The following is a 17,239-nucleotide window of genomic DNA, read 5'->3' on the forward strand; positions in this document are numbered from 1 at the left end:
TACAGCTGTGTGAGTTTTCCCGCGGATGACGTCGGGAAGAGCGCAACCATGTTGGTATGCTAATGACCCTGTCAAATGGGCCAATTGCGTTGCTTGGCAGATCCTCGCCGGCCAATGGCATTCCGTCACTGTGACTCACCATATAAGGAGAGGCGCTGCCGTAAAAGGAAACACGGTATCTCTTTATATGGAGGAAAGTAGACCCAACGGAGATATATTCGCACACGCTCTGTTAGCTTAAGTGTTACGAGTGACTGTTCGCGCAGCGGATTTCATCGTGTCGCGAACAGCCCTTCCGCTCGCGACTAAGATCGAACTGAAGCAGGGCTCTCGTTTAGGGCGAGCGTCGACGGCGTCTCCCACGTTTAAGGCGCGGACTACATGCCGCGGCGGAGGAATCAGGCGGGAGCCCTCCGCGTTTTCCTTTTGGAGAAGGACTCGGACTTTTGGGGAAGGAGAAGACGGAGCGGGAGCGCGCGGCCGAGCGGTGTCGGGGGGCAGCATCACTCCTGAAAGTTTTGCGTCGCGGGCTACGTGGCTCGGCGTGCGGTTCGCCGCGGTCTGTTTACCTGCTCGGCGGCGCAGATTGACGCACGCAGGCGGGCACCAGCTGTCGCCTGGCGGACCGCGAGCCTCCGGTTTTGTCTTGAATAGGATGTTATCGAGCCAGGCTGGGTCGGCACTGAGCGGCACCGGATCGGCGCAGGGAAGCAGTTCGGCTCACGGCTCCGTTGTGGTCGGCAGCGTGCTGCGTCCCGGGTTGGGGAGAGCAGGACAGGCGGTCTCCGCGGTCAGCGATTGCGTCGGTACGGTGGTCGGACGGCCGGGCAGCGGAGCGGGGATGCTGGGGGGCTCGAGAGGCGCGTCCAGACCGGGCAACGGGACGGGACTGACCACGCTCCAGTCCATGAGCCAGGTCGGTCTGGTGGGCTTAAACGCCGGCGTGGGCATCCACGGCGGCGCACGGTTCGACCCGGACAAAGAGGGCGCCCCGGTGTGTAGCGGCTCGGACGCCGACTCGGACTCGATCGACGAGGATGACCCCATGGGCGCCGCCGGGGACTGCAGGAGGGGGGTGAAGCGCGAACGCGCCGAGATGGAAGCCGCGATGGTGGGCTCGGAGGCCGGGGCGCAGGCGGCGGGTTACGGCGTGGTCACCGGAGCCGTGGCCGGCGCGAAACCCGGGAAGAAGACACGTGGGCGCGTCAAGATCAAGATGGAGTTCATCGACAACAAGCTGAGGAGGTACACCACCTTCAGCAAGAGGAAGACGGGCATCATGAAGAAGGTGAGACCTCGGGCCCCGCCGGCCTGTGTTGGCTAGTGAAGTTTCCAAAACTTTTCGCGCACTTGTACGAGCTCCGAAATAAACGTAGCGTGACTTGGTGTTCGGTAATGTTGTACGTAGAGCCTAATGTCACCTCTAGTTACGAACCTGTGCAACATGCGACACTGACACGCCCACCCCGCGGTCGCCCGACACTTCAGGCGGGTGTCTGTCTGTCTGTCTGTCTGTCTGTCTGCTTGGTGAATCAGTTCAATTAAAAGGCCTGTTGACCTGGGTGGGTGGATCCGTGTGTACACACGCGTTGTGTGTGTGTGTGTGTGTGTGTGTGTGTGTGATGGAGGGCTTCACTCTGCACCCTGTCCTGTGGAAGTCACTACAGACATGACACGAGCTTTAAATAGAACAGAGCAACTGCCTCGCTCTATTTCTGAGCAGCAGCCCCCCACCCCGGTACTCGCACCAGTAAGCCCCACACACACACACACACACACAGGCACATATACTAATGAAGCTCGACCAGAATATTTTTAGGTCATTGTTTTTTTGTTTTTTGAAGCTCGTTCTCAGGATTCTTTCCTTGCTTATGATGAGTTCGTGTCCCCGTAGAGATTCGAAGCACCAACAGGCCTGATGGCACGATGCCGGCCACGGCCGTAAAACTCTCGAGGAGCCGGTGGCCGGTCATGATTCCGGTAAAAGATGCCGCTCGGGGGATGGGAGACGAGAGGGACTCTCACGCGCCCAGTTAGTTTTATCGCTTCTCATTCCCATGAGATCCTCTCCTTTCCCCAGCTGTGGATGCACCCATCTGGCCAGGCTCGCAGGGCCCCAGGTGCCCTTCCCCTCCATTACCCATCAGCACCCCGCTCCGGGGCGTCCTTCAGACCCAGAGTTCACGGGCTTCACCGTACCGCCGCCGTGCCGCTAAACCAGTAAAACACCGGGGAAATCTTCGGGGTTTTGGGGACCCCCTCCCCCCTGGTCTGGTCACTGCTGGGGGGTCCAACAGCTGCATGTCCCTTCCTGCTGTCCCAACAGCTGAGTCCGCGCCCCACCGCGGTACAGGTGTCCCGGACGGCCCGTGTCACCACCTGTCACCTTTCACAGTACTGAGGCGCAACTTCCTGTGAACGCCAGCGCTCTGCTTCCTGCCCGACGCCTCGGTGAGAACAGCGGGTTTCGGTGGATTTTGGTCAGATAATGCAGCCCCCACGTCTTCTCCGGATTCGGCAGATTTAGTGAAGCTGTAACTCTCTCTTTTTTTTTATTTATTTATTTAAAAAAAAAATTTTCATTAATTTCTTTGACCCACAACAAAAAGTTTTATGTAGCATTAAACGTCTTTGGTCCTTCTTGCCTGGACTGAAAAGTGAGAAAAAATGTTAATAACAACATAAGTCAATCCCCTGAGAAATATTTTCTATGGATATTTAGCCAGTAATCTTTTTTTCAGATAATTTAAATAGCAGTTATTTAATAATGAGCGCTGGATGAAGTGGTTAGGGACCCTGAACTGCAATTTATTTTTTACTTCCGACGTGTAGTCGTCTGTGTATGGAAATAAGTTCCTGAAAATGGAATCTAACTGTGACTGCATGATACGGGCTACGAATGATAAGACGAGCCCCTCGATAGCAACGTTTACGTCGTGTGGTAAAGCGACCCGGTAAAATGTCACGTTAGTGGAGATGATGCAAGTTAGACGGGTTTTTTGCCGTGTGTATGAGAACTAAGGTATGGAAATGTCCAAATCATGATAACCAAAAATGTTTTAATTGCCCTGCCCGACAACACAGCCGCCATTGTGGCTCTAGAGTTGATTTGACTGCGTCTCATGAGCTGCCGCTGCATATGATATTTCATAAGAATATTCTAAATAGCTTTTTTTTAATTCGCTTATTTATGAGTCATAATTTTAAATGCTTGAGCATGTTTCTATCCTTGGTAAAGAACTGCTGAGTTTAGTGCCGTTTTTTATTATTAGCCATTTTTTAAAGACAAATTTAAAACCTTCAGATAACAAAAATGAAATGAATGACATGCATGCTCGTGATAAGACCTGTCGTGAAAGTTTTAAAAAGATTTCCTCTGTATTGGCTGCCGGTGTCTGTGAAGACAGGCTGAGGAGGACGTACTTTATCTGGTCTTTCCGTACTGATTAATGTCGACCCCTTTAAGAGGGATTTTTTATTTTTTTTTGCCAGGGTCCCGAGTGTGCAATACGTTTTTCTGCACCGTCCCCCCCTGGAAACACTGTTCCTGCTCTGGAATAATGATTCACTTTGTGTCCAGGCGACCAGACGCTTGTTCTTCACTGGAATGGCTCTTCGCAGCCATATCTGGATTTGGTGGCAGGTCCCCGGCAGGATCCGGTACCTGCAGCCGCCTCGTATCTTGTTGTTAAGTGACTGCGGCTTATCGCCATGTTTTATTGCTCTGGCGGCGAAGTGAAGTGTCCGCGGTGGTCCCGCCGCTGTCTGGTGGGATGGGGTCGCTCGGTGAGACTGTAAGCCGTCTGGACTTGACTGATGACTTTAATACTGAAAACGGCGAGATGTCCTGGTTCTTGTTTGGTTTGGGAGCGGCTGTAGACTCTGCAGAGTGGCCGTGGTCTGAAGGACTTGCTTCCCTGAGTGTGGACCCTTGCTTTTTCTGATTCCCACAGATTTGTTGATTTTTGTAGTTTATCTGGAGATATAAACTGATATTAGTGTGTTATAATGGTTAATAGGAGTGGGAATATGCAAAAGTTCTAGTAGTTTCGATTTTGTACAAATTCATTATAATAGAACATAATTGTTATTTATAAAAATAAAACCTTTGCCAGTATTTAGTGCAGCGGTTCTGTTCATCCTGTTCGTACTATCCCGTATAGAATCTCTGTGATAATTAGAATAGCCGTTAATTAAGCATGACCGTGACATGCTGAATTCTGTGTAGTAGCGGTGTTGTGTAAATGTTATGAAGACTATATGAGTGCTGTATTACCCCCGTGAAGGTTTGGCTGTTGCCGTTGTGGCAATGAATTACTTTTCCACTGCTTTGGGGTTCCAGAGTAAAGACCTCAGCCCTCTGAAGTCACTCAGCCCATCGTAATCTCAAACTCTATTTTTGGGCCCTTTTTTTTTTTTTTTTTTTTTTTTTTTTTTTTTTTTTAAATTTATAGGCTCTACGTCAAAGCATAAAACTGCACATTTTAAATGTGCACAATCACACCTCTGCAAATGTGCTTCCTTTCACGCCTGGTTTTAGTGGCTAAATAAATAGGAAATGTGGCTACTATAGTTTGCACAATATAAAAATTTAGACTTATGCATACATTTGTTAATGGCACATTATTAGAATATTACAAATGATTAACCAAGAAATCAATGCAGAAATGTATGTCTGCTTAGAGTGAATGTTTGGGTTGGGTTGAAGGTTTAACTTTTTGAACAGTTAGTTTTCACATGTTAAATGTAATAATCAGTAAAAATATACAACCCTGAGTTTTTTTGTTTTTTTTTTAATTTATCCTAAAATTTCTTGCACCAACTGGAGACCATGTGATGAAATTTCAAACTTGATACCAATTCTAACAAGGGTATTTAATACTCTATACTATTTTTGAGGGGAGGAAAAAACACTAATGAATATATATGTGTGTGTGTGTGTGTGTGTTTTTGGAAAAAAAATTTTTGTTTAATTCATATCACCATATACTGTGTTTGTGTGTGTGTGTATACACACACACTGGTGCTGCAGAATTATTGCTGGAGCTGCTTTCACCCGCTGCCATGTTTAAAGTGTCTCTCATGTAAACATTGGGTCCTCCGGGTAGCCTGGGGAGGGGCTGCCCGCTGCAGCGCCTGTTGAGAACCAGAAGATGCAAAGCTGGACATTAAGTATCGATTCTACATTTTACTAATGACAAACACACTGAACACCTTTGCCAGCAGCTGATGTCGGGCAGTAAGGTTTGTAAGGGGGAAATGCCTGTATGCTGATGCTGGGCCACGCTGCACGAGAGCATCCGTTTGGACAAGCTTCTCAGCGACCGTCGGCGTATGAAAGCTGGCAGCGCTGAAGGCTCCAGCCCTCGGTGGTCGGCAGTCCGCAGAGCCTGACTTCACTAATGAACACTGCATTGAGGTGACGCTGAGGTCAGCGCAGGGTCTGGTTACCGCAAAACCAGTATTTAATGGCGCTCTCTGCTGAATATGTGAATCATCCAATAGCGATTATTGATTATAGAGGGGGATCATAATCAAATCTAAAAGATCCACTTCATCTTCTGTACATGAGGTGCTAGTAGCCTAGTGGGTTAGACACTCGCCTGTGAACCAGGAGACCCAGGTTCAAATCCCACTTACTACCATTGTGTCCCTGAGCAAGACACTTAGTGTCTCCAGGGGGGGGGACTGTCCCTGTAACTACTGATTGTAAGTCGCTCTAAATAAGGGCGTCTGGTAAATGCTGCAAATGTACAATCATGATCATCATGACCTGCAGTGCTGTTATCTACAAGTCCAGGCTGTAAGAATGAAAGTAGATAATAATAATAATAATTCTCTCGTCTCCCAGGCCTACGAGCTCTCCACACTGACCGGCACCCAGGTGCTGTTGCTGGTTGCCAGTGAGACGGGTCATGTGTACACCTTCGCCACGCGGAAGCTGCAGCCCATGATCACCAGCGAAACTGGCAAGGCCTTGATCCAGACGTGCCTGAACTCACCCGACTCCCCGCCACGCTCAGACCCTTCCACCGACCAGCGCATGAGCGCCACCGGCTTCGAGGAGACAGACCTCACCTACCAGGTGTCCGAGTCCGAGAGCCTCGGCGAGACCAAGGTGGGTAGAGTCGTGAGCGCGGCCAGCCGTCCCTACGGTTTGGTTCTCTGCTGTTGTGATCTGTTCTGGGAAACTACAGTCTGGAGTTCACATCTTTAGGCGGTTGTGTGAGTTACGAGACGTTTTCTGTCTGCGATGCGCCGCTCAGACGCGCCTCCCCAACCTGCTGTGCTCCCGTATGCCAGAGCTGAGATGGAATTATGCTTGATGTAAGCCAAAAATCAAAACCGCTTCTTGTCAAGAATTATTTACTTCCTTCCCTCCCTACTGAGAGGGTATCACGTTTCAAAGACGGGTTATCAACAAACATGAATTTCCAGCATCCCCGTTATAAAATCAGTCCACACCTCGACCTGTACGTCGTAAAACTGCTCCAGAAGTAATCCCCGGTGTTGAACCCTCGCCGACCTCTGTCGTTTAAGACGGGATGTGAAGGACTGGAACAGCTTCCCTTCAAGTCCATACCTTCTGCTTTGCTTTGTCGCTTTTCGACCATCACTTGTCAACGCGGTTTAAACTTTGCTTTAACTGTAGATTACAGTTCATTTGCGTTGGTCTGATTTTAATGTGCGTTTTTAAAAAATTATCCTCTAAAATTATTTATGAACAGCTATTGATGAGCCCATTTCAACCTTAAAATTCCATCTACACAGGTCTATGGCTAAAACGCATAAAGCTATCTATCAATTTTGTACTGCCCCCTTGTGGTCTCCAACATGCATTAAAAGGATGGACCTCTGAATGAAAATGAGGTGGTTTCAAGTGTCTAATGTGAATATTTTAATACATCGGTACCCCCAGAAGGCTTTGACTAAAACCAGATTGCACTTAGGTCATGTCTTTAACGTGTTTGCAGTAGATTCCATTTGTCCTCACTCCACGTGAACAGCGAAACCTAATGGTATTATTATTGGTATGGTATAATTTGTGCAAAGAAATTCCAAACAGGTATTGAACATTGCGCCCCCATTCTGTAAAGGTTGTGCCAGTTGGGCATAATAAGTCCTTGAAAACTGGGAACACTGGCGGGTTTCCGACCTGCCCCACCAGCAACAGTGAGTGTAGCGCTCCCCACTTCTCCAGCATTATAAATATCCCAGCCGCGGCCGTGGAGGCTCAGACACACTCCAGCAGGCAGTGCTCATTGATAAAAGTTTGATTCTGCCTCCATGCCCATATATGGTGTGTTTTCCCTGCTCACTCCGTGGCCGGGGCCCTCTCACATTCCTTATAAGCAGCAGCTGTGCTGCTGGCCTTTTTCTTTTAAAGTAATGGGGTGGTGGGGGTGAAGACATTTTGTATTTGGGGGTGGGGCTCAGTGGGACTATATTGTTTTAAAAAATATATAATAAATTGATGACTATGGTCGTTTGTTGGTCTCAATATTAGAAATATATTTATTCAACTCTTGTGCCCCACGGTCTGCCTGTCACATGACTTTCCATTAGGCTAATACTAATAAGCATCAGAGTATATGTCATAGTATTTACACACAGTACAGCGTGTAGTTGTAGCATTTCTCATCGTAACTAATGCGCTTTATGAAGTTGCGATTTTAACGCGGGACAACCACTTGATTCCCTGAACGACATTAGAGACTCACCAGGGATCGCGGGTGGGAGGGAGGTGAGATGTGGAGCCTTGTCATACATTAGCATGTCTGCCAGAGTCCAGGAAGAAAGAGGGGCAGCGAGATTACCTGTGTGGGTTGGGGGGGGGGGGTGAAGGCTCCTGAGGTACATGTGGCAGGTTAAATAGACGGACCATCTGTAATAAGGTGTTACACGCCCATTTTACTAGGCCCTCGTCAAGATAGAATAACGTGGGTGTGCATCGGTGTGGTGTCCGTGGGGGTGTCTGGTTGCAGTATAGCACGGCATTATCAACGCGCAAGGCAGGGGGTGTGTCTCGCAAACCCCTTCTGCTGCCATGAGACGCACGGCAGGCCACACGCCATTGGCTGTGTCCCTCCAACTTGGGCTGCCTTGCCTTTTTTAGGCGTCCCAAACAGAGCGCAGAATTCCATATCTCTGGCAGAGTGACAGGCGAGGGCAGACGGCCGCCAGCAAATGGGAGATTAGGGGGCCGCCGCTGCGCCGGCAACGCTGCACAGCGAGCCTGGAACTGACCATTTGTCACCATCACTTTGTTTTCTTAACCCCTCGTAGGACAAAGGGGCCTGATTGGCTGACGCTGTTCCCACCACTGCGAAAGATTAAGGCGACTGGAATCAAGGAAAAGATACCCCCCATCTGATTTTTTAACACTATTGGCTTACAGCTGGAGTTGCAGACTTTAGTTTACACACACACTCATAACACACACCACACACACACACACACACACACAATACAAGAATAGGATAATGAACTGCCCCCCCCCCCCCCCCCCCCCCTTTTACATTAGGTCTGTGTGTGTGTAAGTGACAATGCATTTGCTGAGCTAACAACTAATGCACTCGGATCCTTTTCCTGCTTAAACAGCAGCGCCTGTATTTGATGTTCATTTTGAATATTCGTAATTGGTTGTTTAGTAGAGCTTCTCTTGCTTTTGGTGCGCATTGCTGGCCCTGAGAGGGTTAAAGCACCAGCCCGGGTGCTCGGGTTACCCGACAGCTGTCCGCACCTTCAGCTGTTCACACGCGCTCGCCCACTTCTCATCCCTGACTCACTGGGGGCCGAGTGGCCCTGGAGGCCCCGCCTCCCCTCTGGTCAGCCGGTCACCATGCTGCCACGTGGCTCTCAGGTGCCTGTCCAGGAGCCCATGTTAAAGCTGAGATGCATCATTTTAATTACACAAACAGCGTTGTACAGATTAAAAATTGTTCTGATATTAACAGTTTAAAGCTTTATAATAGTGGTAAGGAAAAATGTTTCGTATGTAGACTTTCGCAAAAACTACATGTGGAATGACTGTACCACTCACTGCACTTTACCTATGAGTGGTGGTAATTAGTTACTTGGGACAGGTAGTTGTCAGTAAATCTTTGTTGTTCACTTGAATAGAGTATGTGACGATCAGCCTGTTTTGGTTCATTAATGTTTCACTTTCAATATCAGTAATGTCAGAATTTCTGCCAGCGGCAGCAGCAGTGGAATTGTGGTCATGCTGCTGAAGGAGGCCTGAACCAGGTAAACACCCTGCTGGTGTTTAAACAGAGAAACAGACCTTGGACTTTGCGAGTCTTGTGTTAGACAAAGTGCAAAAAAAAAAAAAAACACACACATACACACATATATGTGTGCAGCCATGAATTGAGGTGTATGCATTGGAATCTTGCACCAGGCTGTCAGTAGCATCACAACGCCTCCACCAGCTTTCCTTCTTCCCATGATGCATCCTGGTGCCAGATCACCCTAAACAGGTCCTGACTACTGCGCACCAGGAACATCTGTCAGTCACTCAAATACTTACACTTATTTCTGCTTCTATAACATCAATGGCTAAATGTACACTTGCTGTCTAATGTTTTATTATTTTTATTATGTTATTCACTTCAGCTGCCATTTTCATAATTAAATTGATGTTGAATATGGTAGAAATAAATCCCGCCATGTACTTGTGTAGGGTTTGGGCAAATGGTAACTATATAGTTGAACTACATGTTGCAGTGTGATGTGCATCAGAGCTGGAGTCATGTGACACGTGCCGTTCTTGCTTCTTCGTCACTCTCTGTAAAGATCACGGTGTTCAGCGGCTCATCTCTGCTGAAACGTATTATTAGTCCCTTTAACAGAGCGTTGTCGCCCACAAGGCCGGTTGTCATGGCAACTGGCCCCTACAAAACAAAGCATTTTGCTGTTATCAGTTGGTTCTGTTCATGTCTGGCTGTGAATCGAGGCCAGCAGCAGAACTGTTCTAGCGGGACCTGTGGAACGGCGTTGTAATTCTGCTTTTTTCCTTCTTCCCCCTCTACTCCTCCTCTTGTTTGATTGGTTTGCGAGTGCTGTGTGACTGTTAAGGCCTTTCTAGCCATATGAGGAAAGAAGAATGACTTGTACTACATTTCCGACTACATGCATTATAAAAGCTCTGCTAGTCTGGTGTAGATGAGATTTAATCCCATTTGCATATTAGGTACAGCACATGTGCAGCACATAATGTACAGAGCGGTAAAGCAGTCCAATTCACCACTCAGCATGGTACCAGTTTGCCGCCAGCTCACTTGTTTGTCTCCTGTTTTTGTCTGTGATGTAATAGGTCATTCAGAATAAACACTATTTCTTTCTTACAAGTACAGGGCTGACAGCCTGGTCTTGTGTTGATTTTATGATTTTTTTCGGTGATATGCATGCATCTTGCGAATGCTTCTCTGCGTATTTCCCTGTGACCTTGGGTTGAAGAGGCGGGGTGAGTAAATGCAGGTCAAAGTTCATACAATTACAGAGTGAGGTCATAATCATATTCAAAAGCAGGCTTATGAAGCAGCATGGCTAATGGGTATAAACGCTAGAATTATGAGGTTGATCTTCAGTTCAGTGATCGGTTTTCCTCTGAATATTTTTCCCCACAGGACACCCTTAAGCCTGTGTTCACCGTGGCCAGCCTGCCCGGCAGCACCAGTACACAGCCCAGTGCCCCCACCACCTCAACAAGCATGCAGGCCACCAGCGGCGCCGCCTTCCCCATCACCAACTACCTGGCGCCCGTCTCTGCCAGCAATAATGCCAACGCCAACGGCACCATTCTGAAGACCACGGGTACATCTGGAGGAGTCATGCAGCTGCCGAGCGGCTTCACTTTTATGTCAGGTACACACTCACACTTTGAGGCTAATCTCTTGTTCAGCTTAATCCCCCACTAGAAAGAAATTAGGTTTTTTTTTTTGTTTTTTTACTTTAAAGCAAAATGAACTGGTAACATGCACTACAAGTCCGGTAATTTAATTGATGTGAAAATGTATGTACAATCAACACCTCTTGCCTTTATCACAGATTCACTGCATCCTTTTCAGCAGTATTAGGGAATAACTTGTTCAGACGCTACCAGCACCATTTCAGGCATGAAAAGTGAAATTCACTGTAATAAACACACATGGTATGTCTCGTTCAACAACCAATAGTTTGATATTTTGAAGTGATTTTTTACTACAGACTATCACACATTTTAAACCAGTCTGTGGGTGTTATTTATTTATTTATTTATTTATTTATTTGTAATATATATTTTTTTTTATTCACCGACTGGTGAAGAAAACTGAAACTCGAGATATGACTCTACATTTTTTCCTCTGCCTAGTTTCTCAGTTCTTAAAAGGGGTTTCTAGTAATGCTGAAGTTAGAGCTGTTTCTTTAATCCTGGGAACTGGGTCTGTGAATTATGCAGCACTTGACCACCTCGAGTCTCCCAGAACAGCTACAGCCAGGGAGCCTTTGATTGCCATTGTGGGCTAAGAATAATTAGGATTACTGCACAATGGCTATTACGGAGGCTTCCGCCGAAACCTCACTCGTAATTTGTGATGAATATTCAATGAAGAACAAGACCCAGAGCTGCAGTGATCACCTTGTGGTGTTGCCGCACACTGTGCCATACATGTTTAAAAGTGTTCTGTAATCACAGGTATGAACCTTTCAAAGTGTATCATTACCACCATCATAATCTGCAGATTGGTTAGCTTTACCGTTGCTGCAGCTGCGTGGCCATCCAGAGTCCGCAGGGCCCCGGCATCGCCACCGCCTCCACCACGCAGGCACACATGCAGCCACTTTTAGCAGGTCAGACAATGAAACTTACCCAGGAGTGTGTGCAGCTTTAAATGCAGATGAGGAGGTGGGACGAGGAGGAGAGCGGCCTATAGAAGTGAGCAGAAATGACATTATCAAAGTGTCAGCATTTTATTTACTTATTTATTTATTTTCAGAAAAAAACGAATTAACCCCTGAGTCTTGTGTGACAGAACTTTTTTCATCCAATCACAGAGCAACTGCAATGCTTCACACGTTTTCAAGCCATGATTGTCAGCGGAGTTACTTTTTTAGGGGAGAGGTGGGAAATTCTTTGGGTGGACAAAGCATGAGAAAGGGAAGGTAAATGTTCCCCCTAACAAAGTGAAATTTTCATGATAGGGGCCCTATAATGTATAGTGTTTCTTCATAATTTTAGAGAAAAAATAATAATAATAATAATAAAATAAACTGCTTGCTAGTTATCTGCCATCCCTCCCCTTTTTTGGTTTGAGCGTTTATTTCTGACTCCTAAAGGTTGAACTGGAGTAAATTGTAGGGATGATCGATGACTGTTTTTACTCACCCTGCTTTTTTTTTATTCTGGACTATTTAAACCCCTTCCTATCAGCATCTATATCATGCCTTCATCCTATCTTCTGCATACTCTCTACACTGATAATACCGTTTCTTTTTGGCAATCAGCGAAGGTATCTGAAGACCACGTGACATTTGCGAAAACTCCCCACGTACTGTTTCTTTTATAGCGCTGGGAAAATCCCCCTAAGTACAACGGATGTAACGGTTTGCGAATTAAACGATAAATCTTGTTAATTGCATTGGTAACATAATGCATCATTATTCTGTCTTCTGGATGTGTGACACTAGATTTCAGATGTTCTCATCGCTATTGGTTCTGTATTGACCGGTAATTATCAAGTCAACATCCCTCACCACCGAGCACAGGGCTGGTCTGCACCATCTTTCCTGGTAACGAACTCTGAGCAGCTTGTGAAGTGACTGTGCCTGCAGGGTTGGTTACTGCGTGTTGCTGTGCCAGCGGTAACCACACACTTCACACGGCACCCGCCACACGCTACAGCAATGCAACAGCCGCATGTGGGACGGGGGCGGGGCATGTCGGTCGCATGCACGACCTTCACTCTCATCACCTCCACCCCTCTCCCCTCTCTCCAGCGACTGGCACGGCGTTCCCCCCAGGTACCCCCACCATTCCGCTGAGTCAGCTGCAGCAGCACTCCGTGGCCATCCAGAGTCCGCAGGGCCCGGGCATCGGCGCCACCTCCACCACGCAGGCACAGACGCAGCCGGGCCAGCAGACCGTCTTCAGGCTGCCGGCCACAGTCTCCCTCGCTGGTCTGTCCCTGAAACTCGCACTGTCTTACTTCTCAACGGTGCTATTTCTGTTCCTGTACCTCACAGCCATACACTGCTCTATTAATCTATATAGCATAATCAAAAATAAAACTTTTGTTACGAGGTACAGTACAGGCCAAAGGTTTGGACACACCTTCTCATTCAATGTGTGTTCTTTCTTTTCATGACCATTTTCATTGGTGGCAGTGGTGGCCTAGCGGTTAAGGAAGTGGCCCCGTAATCAGAAGGTTGCCGCTGAGAAAAGCACCGTCCCCACACACTGTCATGGCTGCCCACTGCTCACCAAGGGTGATGGTTAAATGCAGAGGACACATTTCACTGTGTGCACTGTGTGCTGTGTATCACAATGACAATCACTTCACTTGTCACTTGGTACATTGGTAGATTCTCACTGAAGTACTTGTACTTGTACTTAACAAAAAAAAGGTGAAATAACTGAAAACATGTTTTATATTCTAGTTTCTTTCTTCTTTGCTCTGTTTACTGCTTTGCACACTCTTGGCATTCTTGTCCACTTCCGTACCTGCTATGCCATCAATGCCCTACCCTTTAGTTAGGTGGTACATGTTAACGTTACATGCAGAACTTCACACGGCCTCACACCATCCCATGAAAACATCAAACACGCCCGGTGACCAGCATTATCTAACAGGAAGGGTTTTTATAGCTTTTTATCATGACCCATGACAAGTTGACTTTGTTTGTTTCTTAAAAAAAAAAAAAAAAAAACCTTTTTGGTAGGTATGCACCACTACTGTTCCAGTGCTTTACAGTTTAGTTTCTCCTGCTCTTGCTACCCAGTACATCCACTACTGAAACCAGATAATCAATAATCTATTCTCCTCGCCTGTTAGTTGGGTCCGTGTTCTGGTCGATTATATGTTCTGCCTCTGTGCAACTCTGGTTTTAACATGTGCTGATTTTGTCTTCTGTTGTTTGGAAGGTGGAGCGATGCCCCAGCAGCTACAGGCCATACAGGTGCACCCCACCACCCAACCCAGCTCCAACACTGGCGACAGCAGCACTGAGATCTCCCAGGCAACCAGTGTCTCCACAGGTACGTTGGATGATTGAAATCCCGTCTTTGTAGCAAGGGTCCTCGTGATTGGAGTCGAGGTGTGGGGCACATGGACTGAACATTCTGTGAACTCTATAATCGACAACGCCCTCTAGTGGAGGTTTGTGACTCAGGCAGCCCCATTTCTCTTCTCAGCTACAGTCAGTCTTCCAGCAACCATTGTGACTTCATCGGTGCCAACCTCCATGGCAGGTCACATGATGTACCCCAGCCCCCACACAGTCATGTACGCCTCCACACCTACACTGGCGGACGGGGGCCTGGCTGTGCTTAATGCCTTCTCCCAGGGACCCTCCGCAATGCAGGTCACCCAGGGACAGGACTCAGGTCAGGGCCCAAGAGGGCATTTTCCTTTGTCACGCACTCAGTCATAAAGAAATAGTAATAATAAATCATTTAATTAATGTTAATATTTGCCGTACTCATTGAATGGAAAATGAGCTCCACCACTAAACTCTTCCAGATTTCTATGTTTTTGGTCACATGGGTTGACGTGTGTGTGTGTGTGTGTGTGTGTGTGTGTGTGTGTGGTTCACTGCAGGCGCGGTTCCCCAGGTGTTCCTGACTGCTCCACCCGGCACAGTACAGATCCCGGTCTCGGCGGTGCAGCTCCACCCAGTACGGCACGACCTCCACCTCACAAGTGAAACTCCCCATATTCTCTCTGCATCCCGGCATGCTGCCGCCTGCACTAGGACACTGAGGGCGGGCGATGCGATGGGCACACCCTGCCCACCGCGGCTGCTGGCCAGTGGGCACTGCATGTAGACCACAACCAGCGCCCTACCTCATTTTGACTTGTGAAACATGAACATTTCACATTTACTGTGTGCTCTGCACCGTCTCAACCATGACTCCGGAAGCTCTTCCTGTTCTAGCATGAATCAAGTCTTCTGTCACATTTAATCCAGTCGTAAATGACAGTAAATGTTCTGAACTCAGCTGGTCTGACTGAATGAAGCATGCGGAGTGAATTCACCTCTTCAGTAGTCCGATTGGCTGGCGGCAGCGATTCTTTACTTCTCACGTGGGTCTCTTGTTTTCACAGATGGTGATTGGTCCGCAGTCCAGCGGCAGCAGCAATAATCTAACTGAACTGCAGGTGGTCAACCTGGATCCCACCCCAAGCACCAAGAGTGACTGACCACAGCATCCGCACTAACCAAGAATCTCCAGAATGTCACTGAGGGCTCAACAGAGACTAAACCTGATATATTTATTGTTGCCTTGTCATATTTTAAGTGTTGCAATCATTTAACACCACTTGTGCGTGCGTGTATGTGTGTTTCATAAATACTGTAAGGGGACGCATTCAAACTGAACGAGACGTTGTTGCAATTCTTCTCCGTGCCAAGTTCTTGTATTACAATGCAACTTCAAACGGACTTGACCCCAAACACTATCACGTAGATGACTGTTTAATTGTCTAAGTTTATGTAGAGCCATAGGAAAACATGAGGGAATTACTGTAGGGTTTGACACTACAACCATTTAAATCCCCTTTTAAGTGCACTTTCAAACACTTGAATAGGGTTTTCCTGTGCGTGTGCATATGCATGCGCGCTTTTGTTTGGCTGCTTTTAGAAAAATATACACTCTGCAGATGTTGCAACATCACTCTTTGGCCAAAGAGTCATTATTTTATCATATCAGTATTCGTTAGCAGTCTGCTTATGAACAGTTGTGTGTGTGTGTTGAGAGTGAGTGTGAGAGGTATTGCTTCAGCATACATTTTTAAAATAGACTAGGGGGAAAAATATTTGGAAAATGTACATATTTTTTTTTAATTGGGGAAAAGTGTATTTTTAGCCTGTTTGTGCAACGGCATGTAGTTTTTTAATGTGTGGTTTTGTATTCAACATGTGAAGTTTGTTTAGATATGAAAGAGCTTATGTAAATTAATGTAATATAAATCTATATTATGTTGATTTATATATATATATATATATATGCTAACGGTTATGAGTTTGATTAATTTTCTCTAATTTGGCTTTGTTTTTATTGTTATTATCCATCCATTCATATCAGCTGGAATTTACTCCACCATCCTTTTTCTTTTCGGAATTGTGACGTGCCAAATTTAGATCTGGTTCATCTGATTACTTCTGCTTCTCATGAGCTCATGGTCACCAGGTTAACAGGCCGTAACAGCCCTCAAAAGGTTCCAGGTTCCCCTATTCGTGTGTCAACCATGTTGGCCAATCAGAAACGGAAACTATCTGGAAGAGCTGAAAATAATCCCCTGCCTTGCCGTCTATGCCACAGTGGAGGTGTTTGGGGGACTGGCAGTTGGACGACTGCGCCCTGCTGTTTATATATCTGGATGTGTTCATTGTTTAGGTGGAGCTGTGTCTAAATGAAGTCACATGACCCATCACTGCTATACCCCCAGGCTTTGCCACACTGCTGACAACCCGCCACGTTCAATATTAGGTTTTTGAGAAGCTCCTGAGAACATCAAGTTTGGGTAAGAGCATGTAGACAAGAGCTCCTTAATGACCAGTGTTAAGAAATACAGGCATAGATGAAGACATGACCTAAAACAGGCCTTGTGCTGATGGTGACCTTTCACCTTATGATCACCTACTTTTACATAGATTCTCCATGTCATTTTGTTTTTCTTTGGGGTGGGTGGCTTTATGTTTCATGGTAAATGTAAAAGTATTTTGTAATAAAAAGGGTAAAAATATATATATAATTTTTGTTCTTTATGATCCTGTTTTGATAATTACGCTCACAGAAAAGGAAATACTAAAGTGTCCAAATGCAAAAATTCGAACTAATCTGAAACAATACATACATTTCTCTCTGATATCCTGTCGAGTTAGCTCATGTCAGCTAGCCGGCCTGCACTGAAAATGAAAATAATCATTAGAGAATCGTTATATTAAAAAGAATTAGAAAACCTATTATTATAAAAGTGCATTAGGGGTAAGAGGGGTGAACGTTGTATCATCAAAAGTCATTTTATACAATGTT

The 17,239-nt window shown here is 46.6% G+C and overlaps 1 protein-coding gene across 1 annotated transcript; it reads left to right on the forward strand.

Annotated features, from left to right (window-relative positions):
• Positions 1 to 512: 512 nt before the first annotated feature.
• On the forward strand, positions 513 to 16,951 carry srfb (serum response factor b). Its single transcript, XM_028989944.1, has 8 exons — positions 513 to 1,288; positions 5,852 to 6,118; positions 10,632 to 10,869; positions 12,982 to 13,161; positions 14,126 to 14,239; positions 14,396 to 14,587; positions 14,802 to 14,903; positions 15,309 to 16,951. Exons 1-8 carry the CDS (start codon positions 656 to 658, stop codon positions 15,344 to 15,346), a joined length of 1,764 nt encoding a protein of 587 aa, XP_028845777.1. The 5' UTR covers positions 513 to 655; the 3' UTR covers positions 15,347 to 16,951.
• Positions 16,952 to 17,239: the final 288 nt, after the last annotated feature.

This window comes from Denticeps clupeoides, chromosome 8 (assembly GCF_900700375.1).
Source record: "Denticeps clupeoides chromosome 8, fDenClu1.1, whole genome shotgun sequence".
Taxonomy (NCBI): Eukaryota; Metazoa; Chordata; class Actinopteri; order Clupeiformes; family Denticipitidae; genus Denticeps; species Denticeps clupeoides.

Excerpts from the sequence above, each read along its gene's own strand:
- srfb (XM_028989944.1), top strand. The coding sequence starts at position 656 with ATGTTATCGAGCCAGGCTGGGTCGGCACTGAGCGGCACCGGATCGGCG. Across the intron at positions 14,240-14,395 it reads GGCAACCAGTGTCTCCACAG|CTACAGTCAGTCTTCCAGCA; the intron begins GTACGTTGGATG and ends TTCTCTTCTCAG. Across the intron at positions 14,904-15,308 it reads GCACGACCTCCACCTCACAA|ATGGTGATTGGTCCGCAGTC; the intron begins GTGAAACTCCCC and ends TTGTTTTCACAG.